This window comes from Orbicella franksi, chromosome 6 (genome assembly GCF_964199315.1).
Source record: "Orbicella franksi chromosome 6, jaOrbFran1.1, whole genome shotgun sequence".
In the NCBI taxonomy this organism is placed as follows: domain Eukaryota; kingdom Metazoa; phylum Cnidaria; class Anthozoa; order Scleractinia; family Merulinidae; genus Orbicella; species Orbicella franksi.
Genome location: NC_138150.1, coordinates 26,185,764 through 26,202,967, shown reverse-complemented (window position 1 = coordinate 26,202,967; position 17,204 = coordinate 26,185,764). Strand labels below are relative to the sequence as shown.

Sequence of the window (17,204 nt, the reverse complement as noted above, 5' to 3'; positions counted from 1 at the left end):
ATAGGATGTGACGTCAACGATTCACCTTTGAAACGCGGGCTCAAATCTCAGGTCGTCAAGGAAACAAGTGTTCAACCTTGTTTTTGAAGGAGAAAAATATGGCGGACAGACCAGAAGAAAACGGGCTTAGCGATACAGAAGCAAAAGACGGCGAACAGAGGCCGGGATCCGGAAGATCAAAGGGCTCAGCTGATTCCAGAAAGTCTATTCAAGATGCAGTTAGCAAATTGACCGTCAAAGCTCTGAAAGAGTTTCGTTTGAGCGACCCCAGTGATGTAGATACTATTGTGACCGGTGCAGAGAGCGAAGGCCTTGTACCCACGGCTACGTTAACGCAGGATATTCCCGCGTTCGATCCTCAAGGAGCTCCAGGAGCGCAGACGTTGCTTTCCGAAGGTATCAGTGGAAGTGGCGAGGACGCCAGAGAAGACGAGATTGAGGGTGATGACGGTGAAGACAGGGACGAAGATCTCAGTGATGAGGAGTCTGGTTCTGATGGAGAAAGTGACATGGTGGTTCTTGATCCAGATCATGTGAGTGAATGATACTTTCCGAAATTATCTATCTTTAAAGTTAATAGTGATAACCGCCTCATTGCAGAAAAGACAATGTTAGCTCATAAGCAGATTACTGCATAATGTATGTTGTACAATCTTACTACATTGTAGCTTTTTGTCAACTACTCTTTGTATATAATGTACAGCTACCAAAGCACCAACCAATGAATTACTGTAACGTGGAGTTTCAATTTAAATCAAAACTTCAAAGTTCCCACAAACCAGAAAGGGTTTGGTCTCTTTTCAAACACTCAGGTTTATTTATTTAGTGAGAGTCATCTGAAATTTGAGTAAAACAAAATGGTAACATTACAATGCTGTGCAAAGATCCTAAAAATCCACTGCTATGTAACAGTAAATCATCTGAGCGACACTTCATGGACTTCTCTAGTGCTTCTTTGCTTGGTCAATATCATACATAGCTCTTCTTGAACAAGAAATGTCTTTTGGACAGTGTTAATAGTGCACAATAAAGGAAGTACAGTTGAAGCTGAAGTTGTTGTCACATAAAATAAGAACTATTTCACCCCATAAATTATGAAGGCTATATCTTGTGGTGTGATCTGAAGTTGATGAGACAAAAGGACTTGATACTTGTTATTGTTAAATTGACTGGATTTATACTTAACTGGCCACATCCACATATTTTAAGGGTGTTGCACTATTCTCAAGATAAGTGGCATGAATTCTGTTATCATGTGCATTAATTTTGATGTTTTATGTCATTTCAGCCTCTCATGGTCAGATTCCAAGCTGCTTACAAATCCCATTTACTCAGGCAACAAGAGAAGGTTAACTTGGAGTTAAGAGAGCTGGTGAGTAGAATGGTTATTTGTTAGTACTGAATAAGCAGTGATATTAATTAAAAATTATAATTGCAATTAAGTTTAAGGTTTGCATGGTGAAAATGCTACAAATTTTCACCCTGATTTATGGCCCAAGTGAGAAGTGGGATGGAGAAAACAAAGCTCAGTAATGTACTGTAGTATAGAATCTGAAACAAGGTTGATAAGATACCCCTTACAGTGTGTAGACTACTAGTAGTCCCTCTTTCGCTTAGTCCGTCGTGCGTGACGCGAAAGAAAACCGCGAGAAAAAAATAGCCGTGTGAAATCCTGGGGGCGAGGAGCGCACGAAAGGAGGGATTACCGCCTAAGCCCAAGAGTTTGCCCTTTCACGGCTGAGTGATTTTTCGGTGTAGGATTTCTCATCTTGACGTCCACTCATTATCGCCTGTTGTCAGTAACCCCGGGAGATATCCTAAATAAAATTGCTCTGGCAAAAGCATATGTTGTGGGAAGTATATCTTCGTTCAGTGTTCGTTTAGCGAAACTGCCAAAGACGTTTTAAAAAGAAGACGGCAAATGAGGCATCTTGTAACGATTTCGCTGCTTCTGTAAGTGTAAATCTAAAAGTTATTGTGAAAATTTCAAATGCAGAGTTTCAACCGAGAATTTACACTATGTATTTGACATAGGAGATCATCCAACTGCGGTGAAATGTTTGCCGATGGCAGCGGAAAGTTTCAGGTGAATGTCCAGTTTCAAGTGAAAGTCCGGTTCAATCTTTCAAATGGATGGCAGAAAGTCCAAGCTCAGTGAATTTATATTCACTGACTTGAATGATGCTGTTGAGTGGCGAAATCACTAACACGCTTGCAGTCGAGTTGGAGGCGAAAAGCTTTGCCAAACAAAACACTGGATAAATTTGAATCTTTTCAAAGCCCGATGGCAGATTTGCAAGAACATCACAGCTTGCGAAGTGCGATTCCAATGCTTCAATTTGCTCTGGTACCACTTCGATTTGCTCCAGTTCCAAAACATTCCTGCAAGACGTCACACGTATCTCGAATGTTGACAACATGTTGTCAACGCTCTTAACATCAGCCAATCATATTTTTGCGTTGTGAGAGCAACACATAATTCAAACTCTTGGGCTTAGGTGGTAGTCCCTTCTTTCGTGCGCTCCTCGCCCCCAGGATTTCGCGCGGCCATTTTTTTCTCGCGGTTTTCTTTTGCGTCACACATGGCAGACTAAGCGAAAAAGAGACTACTCGTAGTTTATACAGTGTATATCTCTTGCTTTGGGGAAGGGATTCAACCCTACTGTAGAATGCAAAACAAAGTCGGTTTACTTTTAGAGAGAGATACAGTACATGTACACTGATTTTACTGTTACAATGTAGAGGTGTTTGTTGCGCAGCTATCAATTTAGTGAAGTTTGCGAAATATTTGTCTGTCTATACTTCCTTTATCAGTTTCTGAGAGATTATTTATCTTTCTTTGGATGTAGACAGAAGATCTTAAGACCAAAAAGCGTGAGAGAGAGGAACTTGGTGTCCAGTTGTATGGAGTCCAACAAGAACTTGCTAGACAGCAAATGCTTTTGGAAAAGGAACATGATAACTACAACTCAGAGAATGAACTAAGACAACAATGTGAAAAACTTCTGGAGGAAACTAAACAGTTACATGACAAGACATCACAAGAGGTCAACCATCAACGAAAACAAGGTTCGGAGAATGGGTCCTCTATAATAAATCCACATATAGATTTAGTTACCTTCCTCTCACTTGGATTTCCAGGATCCTTGACCCATCTCCTGCAAAAACTTTGAACAGCATATCAACTATTGGAGAGTGTGGATTTTTTTCCTGAAATAAGCCAGTTAGGCATGTATATGACTGTACAGATTCAGTTCAGCTGAATAACTTTCTGGTTTACAATTTTCAATGTGGAATTATTAGATAATTTTATTCATTATTACAATGGGAAATCATATGAATGTGAGTGAAATTAAGGATTTACACTCGTTAGACATTTTGAAATTCTCTCAAAATTGGATACGCTTTTAGCTGTGTGCAATTTGAAAGAATTTTCAAATATCATGAGTAGAGTAAATCCTTAATTGCTTGAGCCTTCATTCGATTACTCATTTATTATATTGACTGAGAAAGTTATGAAGTCAAAATGCCTATATTAATTTGTACTGCAGTGCAAATTCAAAATTAGTGTTAAGCTGGCCACTCTTAGTTGATTTTCTCAGTCCTGTGATAAATTGATATATTTGTTGTCTGTAGCTAAGGAGCTTAGAACAGAGGTTGAAAACCTGGCAGCTAGGCTGCATTACATGGAAGAAGCTAAAGAGGATGTCAGGGCTGATATTGCTGTCATGAGGAGAGCAGCAGAGAAAGCAGACACTGAAGTTACCAAGGCTGAGACAGAGAAAAAGAAACAGGTACAGTGTGGTCAGACGGAACAGCAACTAAAAGCAATTATGTCTTTGAACTCCAATACCGATGTCAAAGTGAATACAACTGCCACTGTTCAGCTTAATAATACAAATGAATGAATGGACACGCTAGCTAATCTTACTTCACACAACATTCATGCAAAATCATCAGTCACAATGCTGTACATACAGTCTATAGAGCTGCATTTAGAGCTTTCTGTGCCACATATTAGGGCTGGAAATAATAGCTGCATGGTTGCTGCAGGTCAAGATGACCAGCAACCACATCATCAATTTTGAGTAGTTTGTTATGTGCACTTTTCTGTCAACCTGTCAACCCACTGAACCCTTGTGTCAATTTGGTTGGCAGAAGTGTGAAAGAAAATTCATTAGCTTTTCCAGGTTGTCCTTTGCACAAGTTGCAGCCATTGTCTGTTAACCCAAACAAACCAAAATGCCCAAAAGTGTTACTTCTCCCTTTGGATATTTGTAAGCCTGAAAGAAAAACTAGCAGCTCAGAACTGTCACACTGCTTTGTCTTTGCATTTTTGATTGACTGATCAACAAGTCAATACCAGGCGATATTGAAACAATGACATCTTGAAAATAAACATCTAGTCATTGGTGAACAAGTCACAAAGTAGATCTAAATTCCCTCTGCATGAAATGGATTATAAGTTTTTGAGATTGTTGTAATAAGGAACAATTTTTTCCCTTAAATTTCTACAGGATCTCCTTGTAGACAGACTGACACAAACTGTTGATCGCCTGAGGGAAGAAATTGACATGTTTGAAACTCAGTGCGCTGCTCAACTGGAGGAAACCAAAGCTGCCCAAAAGGCACTTTCAGAGGCTACTACAGAAATAGAGGTCAGTCAGTTTATAAGTGAGGCCTAATATGCATCCCCTCTTATATGGGCTGTAATCTATATCTATAGGTACATGTATGTGCAGCCTCAAAGGGTATGGTTTTCCAGCTGTCCTAGTCATAAATACGGTATTGATTTTGGTCTCAGATATGGCATGGTGTTTGCACTCTAGTCTTGAATGGTGTTGAATTGGGCATGTTTTTTAGACTGAAGAAGCTACTTTTTCATCATAAGGCAGGTCAGAAAATCACAGATTTTGGTCTTAAATAGGGTAACGGTTTTGGGAGACAGGCCACACACCCCCACCCAATTTTTCTGTTTGGTTGTCTCTACAGTTCTTCAATAATTTGAATTTCCTCAAAAATTATTCCAAGAAACTTCACTTGTCCTTTAGGCAGGTAACGGACAGACTCAACTAGTTCAACTGGAAAATTCACTAGCCCCATGCTTTTGAAAGTGACTTTTATTGCACACCAAGTTCAAGTATATTTTATGAGGTGCTGTATTTTGGTGGGCATCCAAATTCAAAAATAAAAAAATAAACATACACTATAGCAATACTATACCAACCCGGGGTAAACACTCTTTAATTTGCACAACGTTACTGAGGTGGTGAATTCCATCTTCCATGGTTTGGTAATTAAAGCTTTAAATTAACACTGCTTAGGCCCTTCAACTTGAGAAGAAACAGCTGACTCAGCAGTGGTACAGTAGTTTGATTGGAATGAGGCGACGTGATGAGGCTTATGCCGCTATGCAAGAAGCTTTGAGGTAAGTGAGGTACTTTCAGTTACTATAGAGAAATCTGTTCCCTGGACCCAGAGAATTTTCTCTAAGGCTGGCCGTCCTTCTCATGTCATTTCCTCAGCAAAGAAATACAATTGTTGATCACTGAGCATATCTGAATGCAGCTGTGTAAATGTGCATGTACCTACATGTAGTGAGATGTATGCTGACAAGAATAATGCTGCTTGAATAACTTACATTAAACTAAGGGGTAACTTAGCCGCCCGGGGGGGGCACTGCCATATATGGGCTATATAGGTATGTGCCGCTGTGAAGGGTATGGTTTTCAAGCAGTTCACTCTAGGATAGGGTATATAAATCAGAGTGTTCGGGTCTAGAATAGGGTATAATTTTTTACAAAACTGACTAGTTGGTTGAAGATTTTATCTAGACTAAGGAAACCAGGATTTGTCGCTCAAAAATATAAAAATATCAAATCGGCAAGTTTAAATTTACGCAAATCAGCCTCAACAGTGTCGATAGATGGGGGGATTTGGGAAGTTTACTCTAGTATAGGGTAGCAAAATTCAGCTGAACTAGCTCTGGTATAGGCCAAGGGTTCCAGGGTCCCAGTGGCACACCCCCACCCAGAAATTCTCAAAGTACCCCCCCCCCCCCAGGCTTAGCCGTATAACCCTGTTGCATACAGCAGCTTAAGTACAAGTCTATGGCATGAGTGGTCTTGTTTAAATCGAGCCTATGCAAGCTTACAGTTGTCCTAGGATTTTGAAACATGTTTTGCACCAAGTGATGACTGCAGCATTAGGAGATGAGCACTGTCCATAAATAGTCCTATTGCTTATGCACTGAATAGTTTGGTCAGACCATTTTAGCTCACACTAGATGTTCTAGACTCTATTTGGTGTAAAAGTGTGGACACTGAAAGTAAAGAGAAAATATTGATTGTGAAGGCACTGTTTGCACTTTGTAGAGGGGCTTGCAGCTTGTACACAGAATTCTAGGTCAACAAACAGATCAATTCTAAAATGGAGTACATATACATGTACATGAAGTGATTGCAAATCTAGCCAAGGAACCCAGCAGAAGTCTCTCCTTGTGAGCCAAAATCAAGGTCCAGATCAAGGACCCAAACTGTTTTGTCCCCCTCCCCCCACCCCCCGTTTCTGCAAAAATTTAAGATACCTATGTCCCTGCAAAAATGTACATCCTAACCTTTTGTGGTCTGTATCAGTATGTGGTACTTATATGCAAATATGTATATATTAAGCAGGTTTTGATCAACAACTGTATAGTCTTTGGAACTTGCAGTCTCTCAAGTAAAGTGTTCTCGAACCATCATGAAACAAACACCAGTAAGTCAACATTCTCTTTCTTTCTTGTGTAGTCTCCAAAGACAAAGAATTCAGGCCATAGAAACAGAGATTGAAGGTTACAGAAAGTCAATTAGTAAAGCCCAGGAACAAAATGAGCAGATCACGCTGATGCACAACAAGATTGAAGCCGATATCTCCATGGTGAAGAAACTTATTGGAGTTAGTAGAAACAAGCAGGAAGTGTTGAAGACTGAGTACAGCAAGTACACGAGGGCACTCCATGAAACAGAACAACAACTTAGCAGGGCAGAAACTGTGAGTGAAATGTTGTGTGTTTAATAACAATGTGCAATTCCAGAAAATATCCATACTCCCTTCACAGAAGGGAGTGGAATTTCCTGGGGGGTGGGGGGGTTCTGTGAGGCCAAAACGTTTAAAGAAATGCATGAAGCTTAACTGGAATTTTCAGGGGGGTTGTGGTGGGGATGTCTTAGAAAAATTCCCTTTCATGGGCGAGGTATGGTTATTTTCTGGAACTACACAATGAGGTTCAAACCAGAAAGCCCTCTGTGGGGAAAGCTTGGTTATTTTCTAGGGAAAATCCAAGATTGGATTCTTAAATCCAAAAAATGGATTTTGTATTTCTTTATTTTGTATTTCTCTACTAAACAGATTACAATGTAATCCAAGTTCTTTTGGATCATGGTGCATCAAAGGAATTGAAGCATTCTTGCCCAGAGTGAGTTCTTCATTTCCGTTAAATAAATACACCATGATCCAAGTGATCTTGGATTAATCTGTTTAGTAAAGAAATGTAAAATCTGTTTTTGAATTTAAGAAGAAAATCTTGGATTTTCCCAGATACACACACTGGTCTATTGTTTTCCAATGGCCACGTGCATAGATATGACTGGATACATGAAAAGGTGGTTTAAGAAAGGTGCCTTCTTTTTCTCTAACAGAGCTACACACTTGCAGTTCATGACTCCTATAGGCCTGCAAATCACTCAAAGGAATTTATAAAAAATAGAAATGAACATGCAAAAGAATGTTTTTTTTTTTATTGTCTACTCTGGCGAGGAAAAAATTGCTACACTAGGGTGAAATTAGGAATACTCTTTGTTAGTGTGGGGGAAATGAAAGAGATGTCTGTTTACCATGCAAGACATTTTAAAAGATAATAGCTATTTTATCAAATGCAGAATTAATATTTCGTTTGTTCTTGACTGCTGTGTTTTATTTTGTACTAAACTAGGAGGTCACTCTAAAGGAGAACGAAATCACAGCTCTGAGAAAACAGATTGAGCGAGAGTTCATGGAGAAAGTTAAACTTGAAGATAACATCATGGAAAAGATGAGAAGTCAGCTTACATTAGATAAGGCTGCAGTTTACACCAAGAAAATGACTGACAGACTCAGAAGGAGAGCCACTGAACTGGTAACTATGCGGTTTCAGTGCATTTTGATCATTTAGAAAGGCTTTGAAGTGCATATTTGCAGAAGCTCTTTGTCGAATCTTGAAACCATACTGCCTGAAATGTTCGAGTTTGTTGTGCCAAATATAAAATTTTGCCGCAACTATTGGAGGTAAGCGGTCCAAAGGTTTAATTCCAAATTTGTGAACAGTGCGATGTTGAAAATTTATGAACAGTGTTCAGTTGGCTGACAGACTTGGCTTTCAAGTCAAAACTGGTGATGAAGGGCCAAAGCAACAAGACACACAATCTATCTGAAGCTGCAACCATCAATACTTGAAAACTAATTGTGACAAAAAAAAATATTTTAGAGGTCATCTTTCAATTAATTCGCATTTTTTTTTCGTTTTTGTCTATCAGGAAAGTTCAGTAGCCGAGGTGGAAAACGAGATATCCAGAGACATTTTGGACATTTCTAACACCACAACCCGTATCCGCCAGCTCCAGGACATTATGGAGAACCTGAATGACGAGATTCACCAGAAGAACGGCACCATTTCCAAAATAGAAGGAGAAATTGTAAAGCGGAACGCCATCATCGAAAGAAAACAGAGCACCATTGACCAGTATAATAAGAGAATTGATCAAATGAGAAGCAAAGATGGGGTATGTGACGAATCTTCTATGTATAAATTGGTGTAAAAAGTTTGTAAGCTATATAGCCCATGTATAGAAGTTTAGTTAGTAGAGTAGCTTGTAACCCAATCAAAGTTTGCAGGAAAACTGAAAACTTTGCACGAAAACTGAAAACTTTGCACTTTCCAGTTCATCTCCTGAATCGAATGATATCAGAAAGATCTTTGCTAGGTATTTTATGTTCACTAGTAATGGTCTTTATTTCAAAAAATTAAATTCAAAACTTGCGTATAAATTTATAAAGCTCTCAGTTTTCCTCGAGCCACGCTCTCGGAAAACTGTTCGCTTCTCGAAACAGATAATGTCCGGGGGCAATTATCCGAGTATATTTTCGCGCCAAATGGAGGCTACTGTTTATGTATAACTTTAATTTTCAATCCAAACATTAGAATACATTTACGCCAATTGCTTTGGAGAATTCATTTCTTACTATGTAATCTCGGACTTGTTGTTTTTTCGTCTTTGTTAGGGAGAGGAGCTTGGACCACTAGAGCTACAGATCCATACATTGCAAAAACAGATCGAGGCTCGCTTGAATGAAATCACCGGATTACAGCAGTTCTGGCTCAGAAATCAAAGCGAATTGGTGAAGACCTTGAAGGATGTACAAAAGCAGTCTGAAGACATGGAGTATCTCAAAAAACAATACACCATCTTATTACAAAAGAAACTGAGGATCGAAGGTTTGTGGCAGATTTTTTTTATTTAGAAGTCAGGCTTAGTTCACACTAGTGACAAAAACGACATAAACACAACGACATAACAAGGACGTTCTGTCGATATTGTTTGTATTGTGAACATCCTGACATAATAACATATTTAGCAACATAACAGCATGAACATAACGACATAAGGAAAAAACTGATCTTTTCCTTCATACCTCTAGGTCGATGTTCACACTGCGACATAAGCTATTATGTCGTTATGTCGTTTGACGTTATGTCGCTAGTGTGAACTGAGACCTTACGAACAATTTTTCCCTCGGGGCACGAAAAAATTAAGGGAGAGCAAAAAAATTATATTTTCCTTTTGGTTTGTTTGGTATCTCACTCGATGAACCAAAGGAATATACGGGCTGCTCGAGGTCCTGTCCAAACGAATATGAAAAAGCTTACCCTTTGATACATTATTGGTTATCGCCCTCATATGCCAAGGCCATATAAAATACGCGATGGCCTACCTGTTTACGAGAATGTTTAGCTATATTCTCGATCGGCTTCAGCACAAATAGTTTCTTATCTTGTCCTGGAAATCAGCTTTATTTCTTGTTTATCATCGAATGATCTGGGATCTTAACGAACTCAGAGAACGCTCAAGGGACAAAAAGAAACATGTTTTGCTCTGGATAACTTTGAAAGATGCTCATTCCCAAACAGATTCTTCTTTTTTACAGGTAACTCTAACTGTATAACCCTTGTTTTCCTTTAATTACAGGTGAAATCAACTCGCACAATAGCGAAATGCAAGATATCGAGCGGAACATCAGGAGCATGCAGAACGACATGACCAAATTAAACACGCTGATTACTAAGGAGAGTGGTCTGAGAGAAGCCTTACAACAGGGAACTGTTCTGATGGAGAGCGACTTCATTCAGGCGCTCAAGGTAAAAGAGCACTTGTCTAAAAACATTTTATATAATGCTCTCTCTGAAGCTAACACATTGATAAATTTTTACATCTTATGTCTGGCTTTACCGTTTCCTGCCAAAGCCATCAAATTGTGTCCTGTCAATCTTGCCAATAAAACATTGAGCGTGTGCGCCTGCAGCTGTTCGTTGTTTGATTGTTTAAAAAGTTGGAAATATCAAGAGAAATATGGCCAAAAGCGTCGACAAAGAATGTATAGAGTTCCCATAGCTCGCGACATCTTAGCCCGTGTTCTGTTAGGATAAGCTCGGCCAGGTTTTGACCGGTTCCTTTTGTTTTTATGTGAAAAAACTGTTCTCGGTTGGTGTGATTTAAAAAGGTTTTTAACTGCATCACGCTTGGCTGAAACGGTCTATTTGTTTCAGGTTTCACAATAAGACACTTTTGCAACCATTTTCGGCTGGAACGATTGATCAAAAGATCCCATAATTCCAGCAACAATATTGAACAGACTAACCTAAAACGTTTAATCTCTTCTTAAAATAGTTCAAGTACATTCATGTTTTCTACACTCTTTCGTGTTTTTTCGTGTTAGGAAGCAGAGGGGGAATCAATCAACATGCAGAATCAAATTGACGCGCTGAAGGAGGAGAAGGAAAGACTGCTCAACAGTTTGGTGGAGGCTGAGTGAGTAAACAAAAGATTTAATGAGCAGGACAATGGCTGTGCACGTGCGTTATAATTCTTGGTACATTTCTTTGCCGTCTTCTTCAAAACAAAAACGTGAATTCTGCGTTGTCTGGAGAACGTGACCACGACGGCTAATTTTTTAAATTTTTATTTCAAATTTATTACTGTGTTCCAGATTCAGTTTCGTGATAGTTTTGACAGTGAAAAATAAAGCAAATGACTTTAGAGTACCGCGAGATTCGTTGGTAAAAAATATTTAATTATTTTTGTATCGACGTGTTCCTCGTCCCTGTCGTGGTTACTCAGGTCCCGTACACACTACGCCGAAGGAGTTTCACTCTGAAAACGCGTCAAATGTTTTACGTCCACACTAGGTCGGAGGAATTTGAAAACGCACCAATCACCGGTCATGTTGGATTTGTGTTCGCGTACACCTCGGGTAAGGGAATGTCATGATTGTCGTGACGTCATCGTTTTCGAAAAGATTCGTTTTCAAAATGTTTTCCGTCCACACTAAAACGCAAAGCCGGCGTTTTCAAATTCTTCCGGTTTGAAGAGCGTTTTCGAAAAGCTCCGTTTTCGTGACGAATTAGGGTGAACGGCAGACCTAATTGGAGAAATAAAGCTGCGATTTCGAATTTCTCCAGTGTAGTTTTGATGGGACCTAAACTCCTTATGATCACACGCGACACGTCCTTCTCGGTAGCTATGTCACTGACATATCACTGCGCTGCTCTGCTTGGCTAGTTCATAAAATAATCTGATATTTGACCTCGTTGCCTTTTTCCAGGCGCCAAATCATGCTGTGGGAGAAGAAGACACAATTGGCCCGTGAAGCGAAGAGTGCTGTTGACCTAGAGTACGGCCAAGGAGAGATAAGAGCCATGAAAGCTGAGATACATAGAATGCAGGTCAGTCAGGGCACGTTTGGTTGTAAAGGAGTTTAAAGCTCCAGTCGGTGCCCGTTTTTCGAAAGCCCCGGAAACGTTCTGGGCCCACGAGGCCATTTTCAGGTAATCTGTATTTAAAAACAGAGAGGTGTATACGCCTGAAACTTCCTTATGAAGGGAACCTCTGTTCATATTAATAATACGTGAATAAAACAGCTCAGTAATCAAAAGGTTTGAGATTTTGCTATGGCTTTCCGGGTGCGAAAACTTTTCGGGACCCTCGAGAAACGGGCCGCTGGGCCGGAAAGTTTTGATTTCAGTTTTGTAACTCTTTGGTGAGTTTTTTGTTTTTGTTTATACTGTTATTGCCCTTCAGTTTTGAGCTAGAGACCATTTAGCCAGAAACTGTTAAGACTCACGGCTTGTCAACCAGTAAAAAAAAGTGCTATTGAATTACAGAACTCCGGCACGCGCCAAATCTATTCTTTGACGTAGAGCGCGCGGAATGACGTCAACATACTGTGCTTGTTCTAACAGTTGTATCTCAAATACAAATACTGTAACAAAGTTTTTTCGTCCTCTCGCCTGTGTTTCAGTCCCTTTGGGTTCGTTTTCTGATCATGTGCGTTGCTTAAGAGAGACTTAGTCACAGTAGTCACATTTTGGCCACGTACAAAATTACCTTCCAATTGAAGGAAACCTGAAAATAGTAGTTTACTAATTAAAGTTAGTAGAATTCTACTAATACACTAATGCAAATGCTGCAATCTGATTGGCTGAGCTACTCGTATACTATCAGCCATTAGAATGCAGTATTAAACTGTCGGTCGTCCACGAAATGCGACGTTTCTGTCGTTTTTCCGAAGTTTTGGAAGGAAGTTTGGATGTAAATCGTTAATTAAATTCCTGAGAAGACTGAAAGAAGGGCATTAACGGTTTCTTGACTTTAAAAACTTGAAACTATTGAAAAACCGGTGCGCGCGCGTAAACAACTGCAAATTTCCCAAGGACGATTCAATACGTGCGATTTTGTTAAAGCGTAAAGTTCAATGATGCGTCGAAAAATATTTGGAAGCCATTATTTGCGATAATTTAAGTTAGAATTCTACTAAAACAATTAGATTATTCGCTCTCGATTTCTATGAGGCGATAGTTGATTCGGCCTACGGCCTCATCAACTATCACCTCATAGAAATCTCGAGCTCATAATCTAATTGTTAAATAGAAGGAAAGATAACTAAAGATAGAAAAACACGTAAGAGATAATAATAAACCATAAAGAGGCAAGGATGGTTAAGGATGGAGAAGAGTAACGCAGATTACGAACGACGATCTTGAAAAATTTGGGCTTAATTTTTCAAGATGCGCAAACCTTGACGTAGCTCCTTTAATTATTTAGAAACGTTATGAGACATGCGTTGACAGCAGGTTTGTTTGTGGTCAGGTTCGTTACTCGCAGCTGATGAGGCAACAAGAGAAGATGATACAAGATATGGAGAAGTCTGTTGTTCGAAGGGAGGTCATTATCACCCGGTGAGTGAATGTTTTAGAGCGAAGATTTTAATTAACAGTATGAGTGTCGTGAATCTAAGACCAAAAAATGAACATCTCAGAGCTCGAGGCAAAAACATGCAACCGACGGTCATGCCAACATGAAACCAGCGGTAAGCGCGGGAAAACATGCTAACCCGGCGACAAGCGCGGGAAAACATGTAACAGACGGTCATGCCAGCCGACGAAAAGTGGGTAAAAACAGGAAACTAGCGGCAAGTGCGGGAGAACATGCTAAACGGCGACCAGCGCGGGAAAACATATAACCAATAGACCACACTTAACCACTTTGGTGAGCCCTCATTAAGGTTGTTTACCAGTTACCAAAAAATTCCGGAAATTTCGGTCAAAATGTAAATGGTAAGCCATTTTTGGCTCGACCGACCGGAAAATTTTCGGAAGAAACGGAACGTCTTGAAAGGTAGTCCAAAGTTTCCAACCCAAATACGGGGCAAATATCCGAGTGGAAAATGTGCTTTCCGTCCTTATCATTTGCAATTCTTCTCCGCCATCTTGGAGCTCGAGCTCGTCCTAGTTACTTTCGGTAGATTGAAGTAAATGGAAAATCCGAACGGAACTTACCATTAGGTATTTTTGCTTACCATTTGCGCAAACCGTTGACGAACCGGTTTCTCCGTTAACATGGTAAACAACCTAAGACCTTCTCTTATTTCATCGTTTTTGTCCTAGTTACCGTTACGACAGATCAATCGGTTTGACGAGTTTCCTTCTCATTTTTCCTTAGTGGAGATGCTCAGGCAAAGATGGGTAAAGTGTCGAACACTAAAGGTTCTTTCCAGAAGAAACTTGCTGAAATGAAAAAGAAAATCAAGCAGACGAACCAGGACGCTAATGCTTGTGACACTGGTAAGTACTGTACTCGGGATTAAACGCAGATGTGCAGTTTGTCATGTTCTCCAAAATTGCAAGCGAAGTACACGAGGTATTCACGCCCGCGTGATTCTGCGCGGACGTGGAGCGCGTTTCTCTCCCCTTTAGACTTCTTTCTCCCTTTTAGACTACATTTTTGATGAGCATTCTGTCTACTCCATCATATTTCTGTAGTAAAATGTAAGTGTTTTGCTAAAAACACAACCGGCACCCAAAGGAACAGATCACTGTTATTATCATAGAATAAGTCCCTATCCACTAGCAGGAAATATTTGTCTTAAATAGGGAAATTTGTAAATTGCTGGATTTTTCATTCACTGGAATGTTTCTTATTCTGTGGTTTGCATAGCGCTTTACCATGCCACTGAAATATGGTAATCTCTGGGAGCTGATTAACCGTGAATTTGTGATGGAAATTGCAATGTTCTAGAAACCAGATCTTTCAAGCTTTGGTTTAATGCAAATTGACTTTAAAGTCCAGAATCGCTTTCTTTTCAGATGTCTGTTGTCTGAACAATAGACTGGGAACTCGGATCTAAAGTCCTTTACACAGACTATGTCATCGTATCTCTCAGTGTGAGTAACTGTGTTTGCCTTGTTTGTAGATATCCAAGTGTTACGTGAGAAACAGATGTCTGTGAGCCGCGATTTGGAGGAAAAACAGACAACATGCCAACAGCTTCAGACCAGTGCTGACGAACTGGAGGTACAAATTGACACATTGTCAGAGGAGAGACAGAGGGTAAGTTTTTACTCCACCTTCTCAAACTCATTAATAAATCATCAAGTTAAAACAAAGAAAATCACAACCATGAAGGAGATTTGGATACCCGGTCTTAATTAGCATGGATTTTGACGATTTTACTTCTCCGTTTACTCCTTAGTTTTTCTTTCGATTAGAAGATATATCAAACACTCGAGACAGTATTTCATCGGCTATCCAAACACCTCGAAATTCGTCAAAATACTCCGCTGGGCGTCGTATTTTCAACTCTCTTCTCGGTGTCTGGATATGCCCATCCACTGTCTCTCGTGTTTGATATATTAGTTACAACCCGATCAGTCTTCTTGTATTAGCTGAATCCGAGAACTGCGAGCGTAACGTGGTGCGACTTTTTGCAAAAGGCTTGTAACCAAGTTGTGATTTGTGTTCCTTCTTTCTTTGTCAGAATCTCGCCGACATCGTCGCCAAACAACAGAAGTTAAAATATTACACACAGCTGAAGAGCGGACGCTATACACCGCTATGCAAAACACCGGAGACGCTTGAGGCCGAGCTCCAAAAACAACGAGGTCGGCTCCAGTCCCTTATGACGATAGTTGATCGATTGAATCAGGAGTTTCCACAAGCTCAGCCAGCTCTTCGTAAAATCACCCTGTCCCTGGGATACAGGGGAGTCCCCGAGGAAGCTGCGGCGTAACCAGTACCCACTCCTTCCATAAAAGAATATTATTGTCACGAGCTTAAGTGCTGAACTGTATGAAGTTTTTGCGTCAGTTACAAGAATTATTTACCATTGAATGTTCCTTGGATGCTGTAAAATTGTTATTACTATGTTGCCCAGTTTTCGTTGTGGTCTTAAACAGAGATAGAATAGTTAGGATATTTCTTACTTTCATCGTTCTCACCATTGTGCTAATACTGTTGTACATAAAAAAATAATAAAAAAAACATCTTTAAAATACCAATAAGTCAACCAACTGAGCGAGAAGCATTAAATGAGATCAAGACAGTTACACCAGTTGTGTTGTTTTTTGACTTTTGGCTTTGCATAGTGCAACAGAAGTAAACTTGTTGGTGGATTGTTGCTTAGTTCCTAGGCCTCGATATTTCGCCTCGGTCAATCGTTTTCGGGTCACGTGGTTCGAGGCGTTCGTCTCGGATACTTCACAGAAATCAGTTGACCGTGAAGGCCTGGAAAGAAGCCGTACAGGAACCTGGCAAGGTGGATTGGGTAAAGGTCTCCCTCTCCGCCTCCCCGTAAAAGATTGTACCGCAGGTAATGTAGGCTCGATTATCAGCCGCTGTTCGGGAGGAACGTTGACCAGACACGAGACAGGCAAAAAACGAGTCTACAGCTTGTGTTATGCATATAGGCACGCGCTTGCGAGGTGAGAAATTATGCGCAGTAGTGACATTTTAACAGCGGAGCTCCGGCGGCCCGAAGGGCCGCTAAAGCGCCGCTAAGCCGAGCCCCATACCCATTTTTACAATAACTGTCTAATTTCCCGCGCGCTGATTGGCTTATTTTTATCATCAATAAGAATACAGACGGATAAAATTTTAATTTATGCAAACTTTTAAGTTAGACTTTCTGCTCTCAAACTGTCAACTTTTTAACCAATGATATTTTATGGACTTTTTTAAGTAGCCAATCAAAAAGCGAGAAAAGCTATTGACAATGTTCGCGTCATTTTGAATAAAATTCAGTTATCTTTGTTAACGGCAAGTTTACGGCGTCTTTTCCCTTCATTTATCTCGGCATTTGGCTATTTTGGGGTCTTGTTATTGTGAAAAACAAATTGACGTCAGTTTTTTATGCGTCCCCTTATTGATGATAAATTTCGTCATGACATTGTCAAAGTTTACTGCGGAACCACTCGCCCGCGACTGGTGGTTCCACAGCCACTTTGACAATGTTATGACGCAATTTATCATCAATAAGAGGACAGACGCATAAAAAACTGACGTCAATTTGTTAAATAGATAAGAAAAAGAAACTCATGAATTGAGTTTCTCCTGGTTATCGTGGCTAGCGGTACTGCT

At 40.0% G+C, this 17,204-nt stretch overlaps 1 protein-coding gene across 1 annotated transcript; it reads left to right on the top strand.

The window, feature by feature from the left end:
- The first annotated feature begins 38 nt into the window (after positions 1-38).
- On the top strand, positions 39-16,970 carry LOC145489588 (coiled-coil domain-containing protein 40-like). The gene is made up of 17 exons (XM_081468571.1): positions 39-533; positions 1,289-1,372; positions 2,850-3,069; positions 3,637-3,794; positions 4,518-4,658; positions 5,325-5,428; positions 6,789-7,032; positions 7,973-8,155; positions 8,553-8,798; positions 9,298-9,511; positions 10,263-10,432; positions 11,011-11,102; positions 11,896-12,016; positions 13,440-13,528; positions 14,292-14,413; positions 15,043-15,179; positions 15,607-16,970. The coding sequence occupies exons 1-17, from the start codon at positions 99-101 to the stop codon at positions 15,856-15,858; spliced, it is 3,012 nt and encodes a 1,003-aa protein (XP_081324697.1). The 5' UTR covers positions 39-98; the 3' UTR covers positions 15,859-16,970.
- Positions 16,971-17,204: the final 234 nt, after the last annotated feature.

What these genes read in the sequence shown, in the direction of transcription:
- LOC145489588 (XM_081468571.1), top strand. Translation starts at nt 99, where the DNA reads ATGGCGGACAGACCAGAAGAAAACGGGCTTAGCGATACAGAAGCAAAA. An exon ending in AGACAGAGAAAAAGAAACAG is followed by an intron (nt 3,795 to 4,517) that starts GTACAGTGTGGT and finishes AAATTTCTACAG; the next exon opens with GATCTCCTTGTAGACAGACT. An exon ending in AGGCTACTACAGAAATAGAG is followed by an intron (nt 4,659 to 5,324) that starts GTCAGTCAGTTT and finishes AACACTGCTTAG; the next exon opens with GCCCTTCAACTTGAGAAGAA.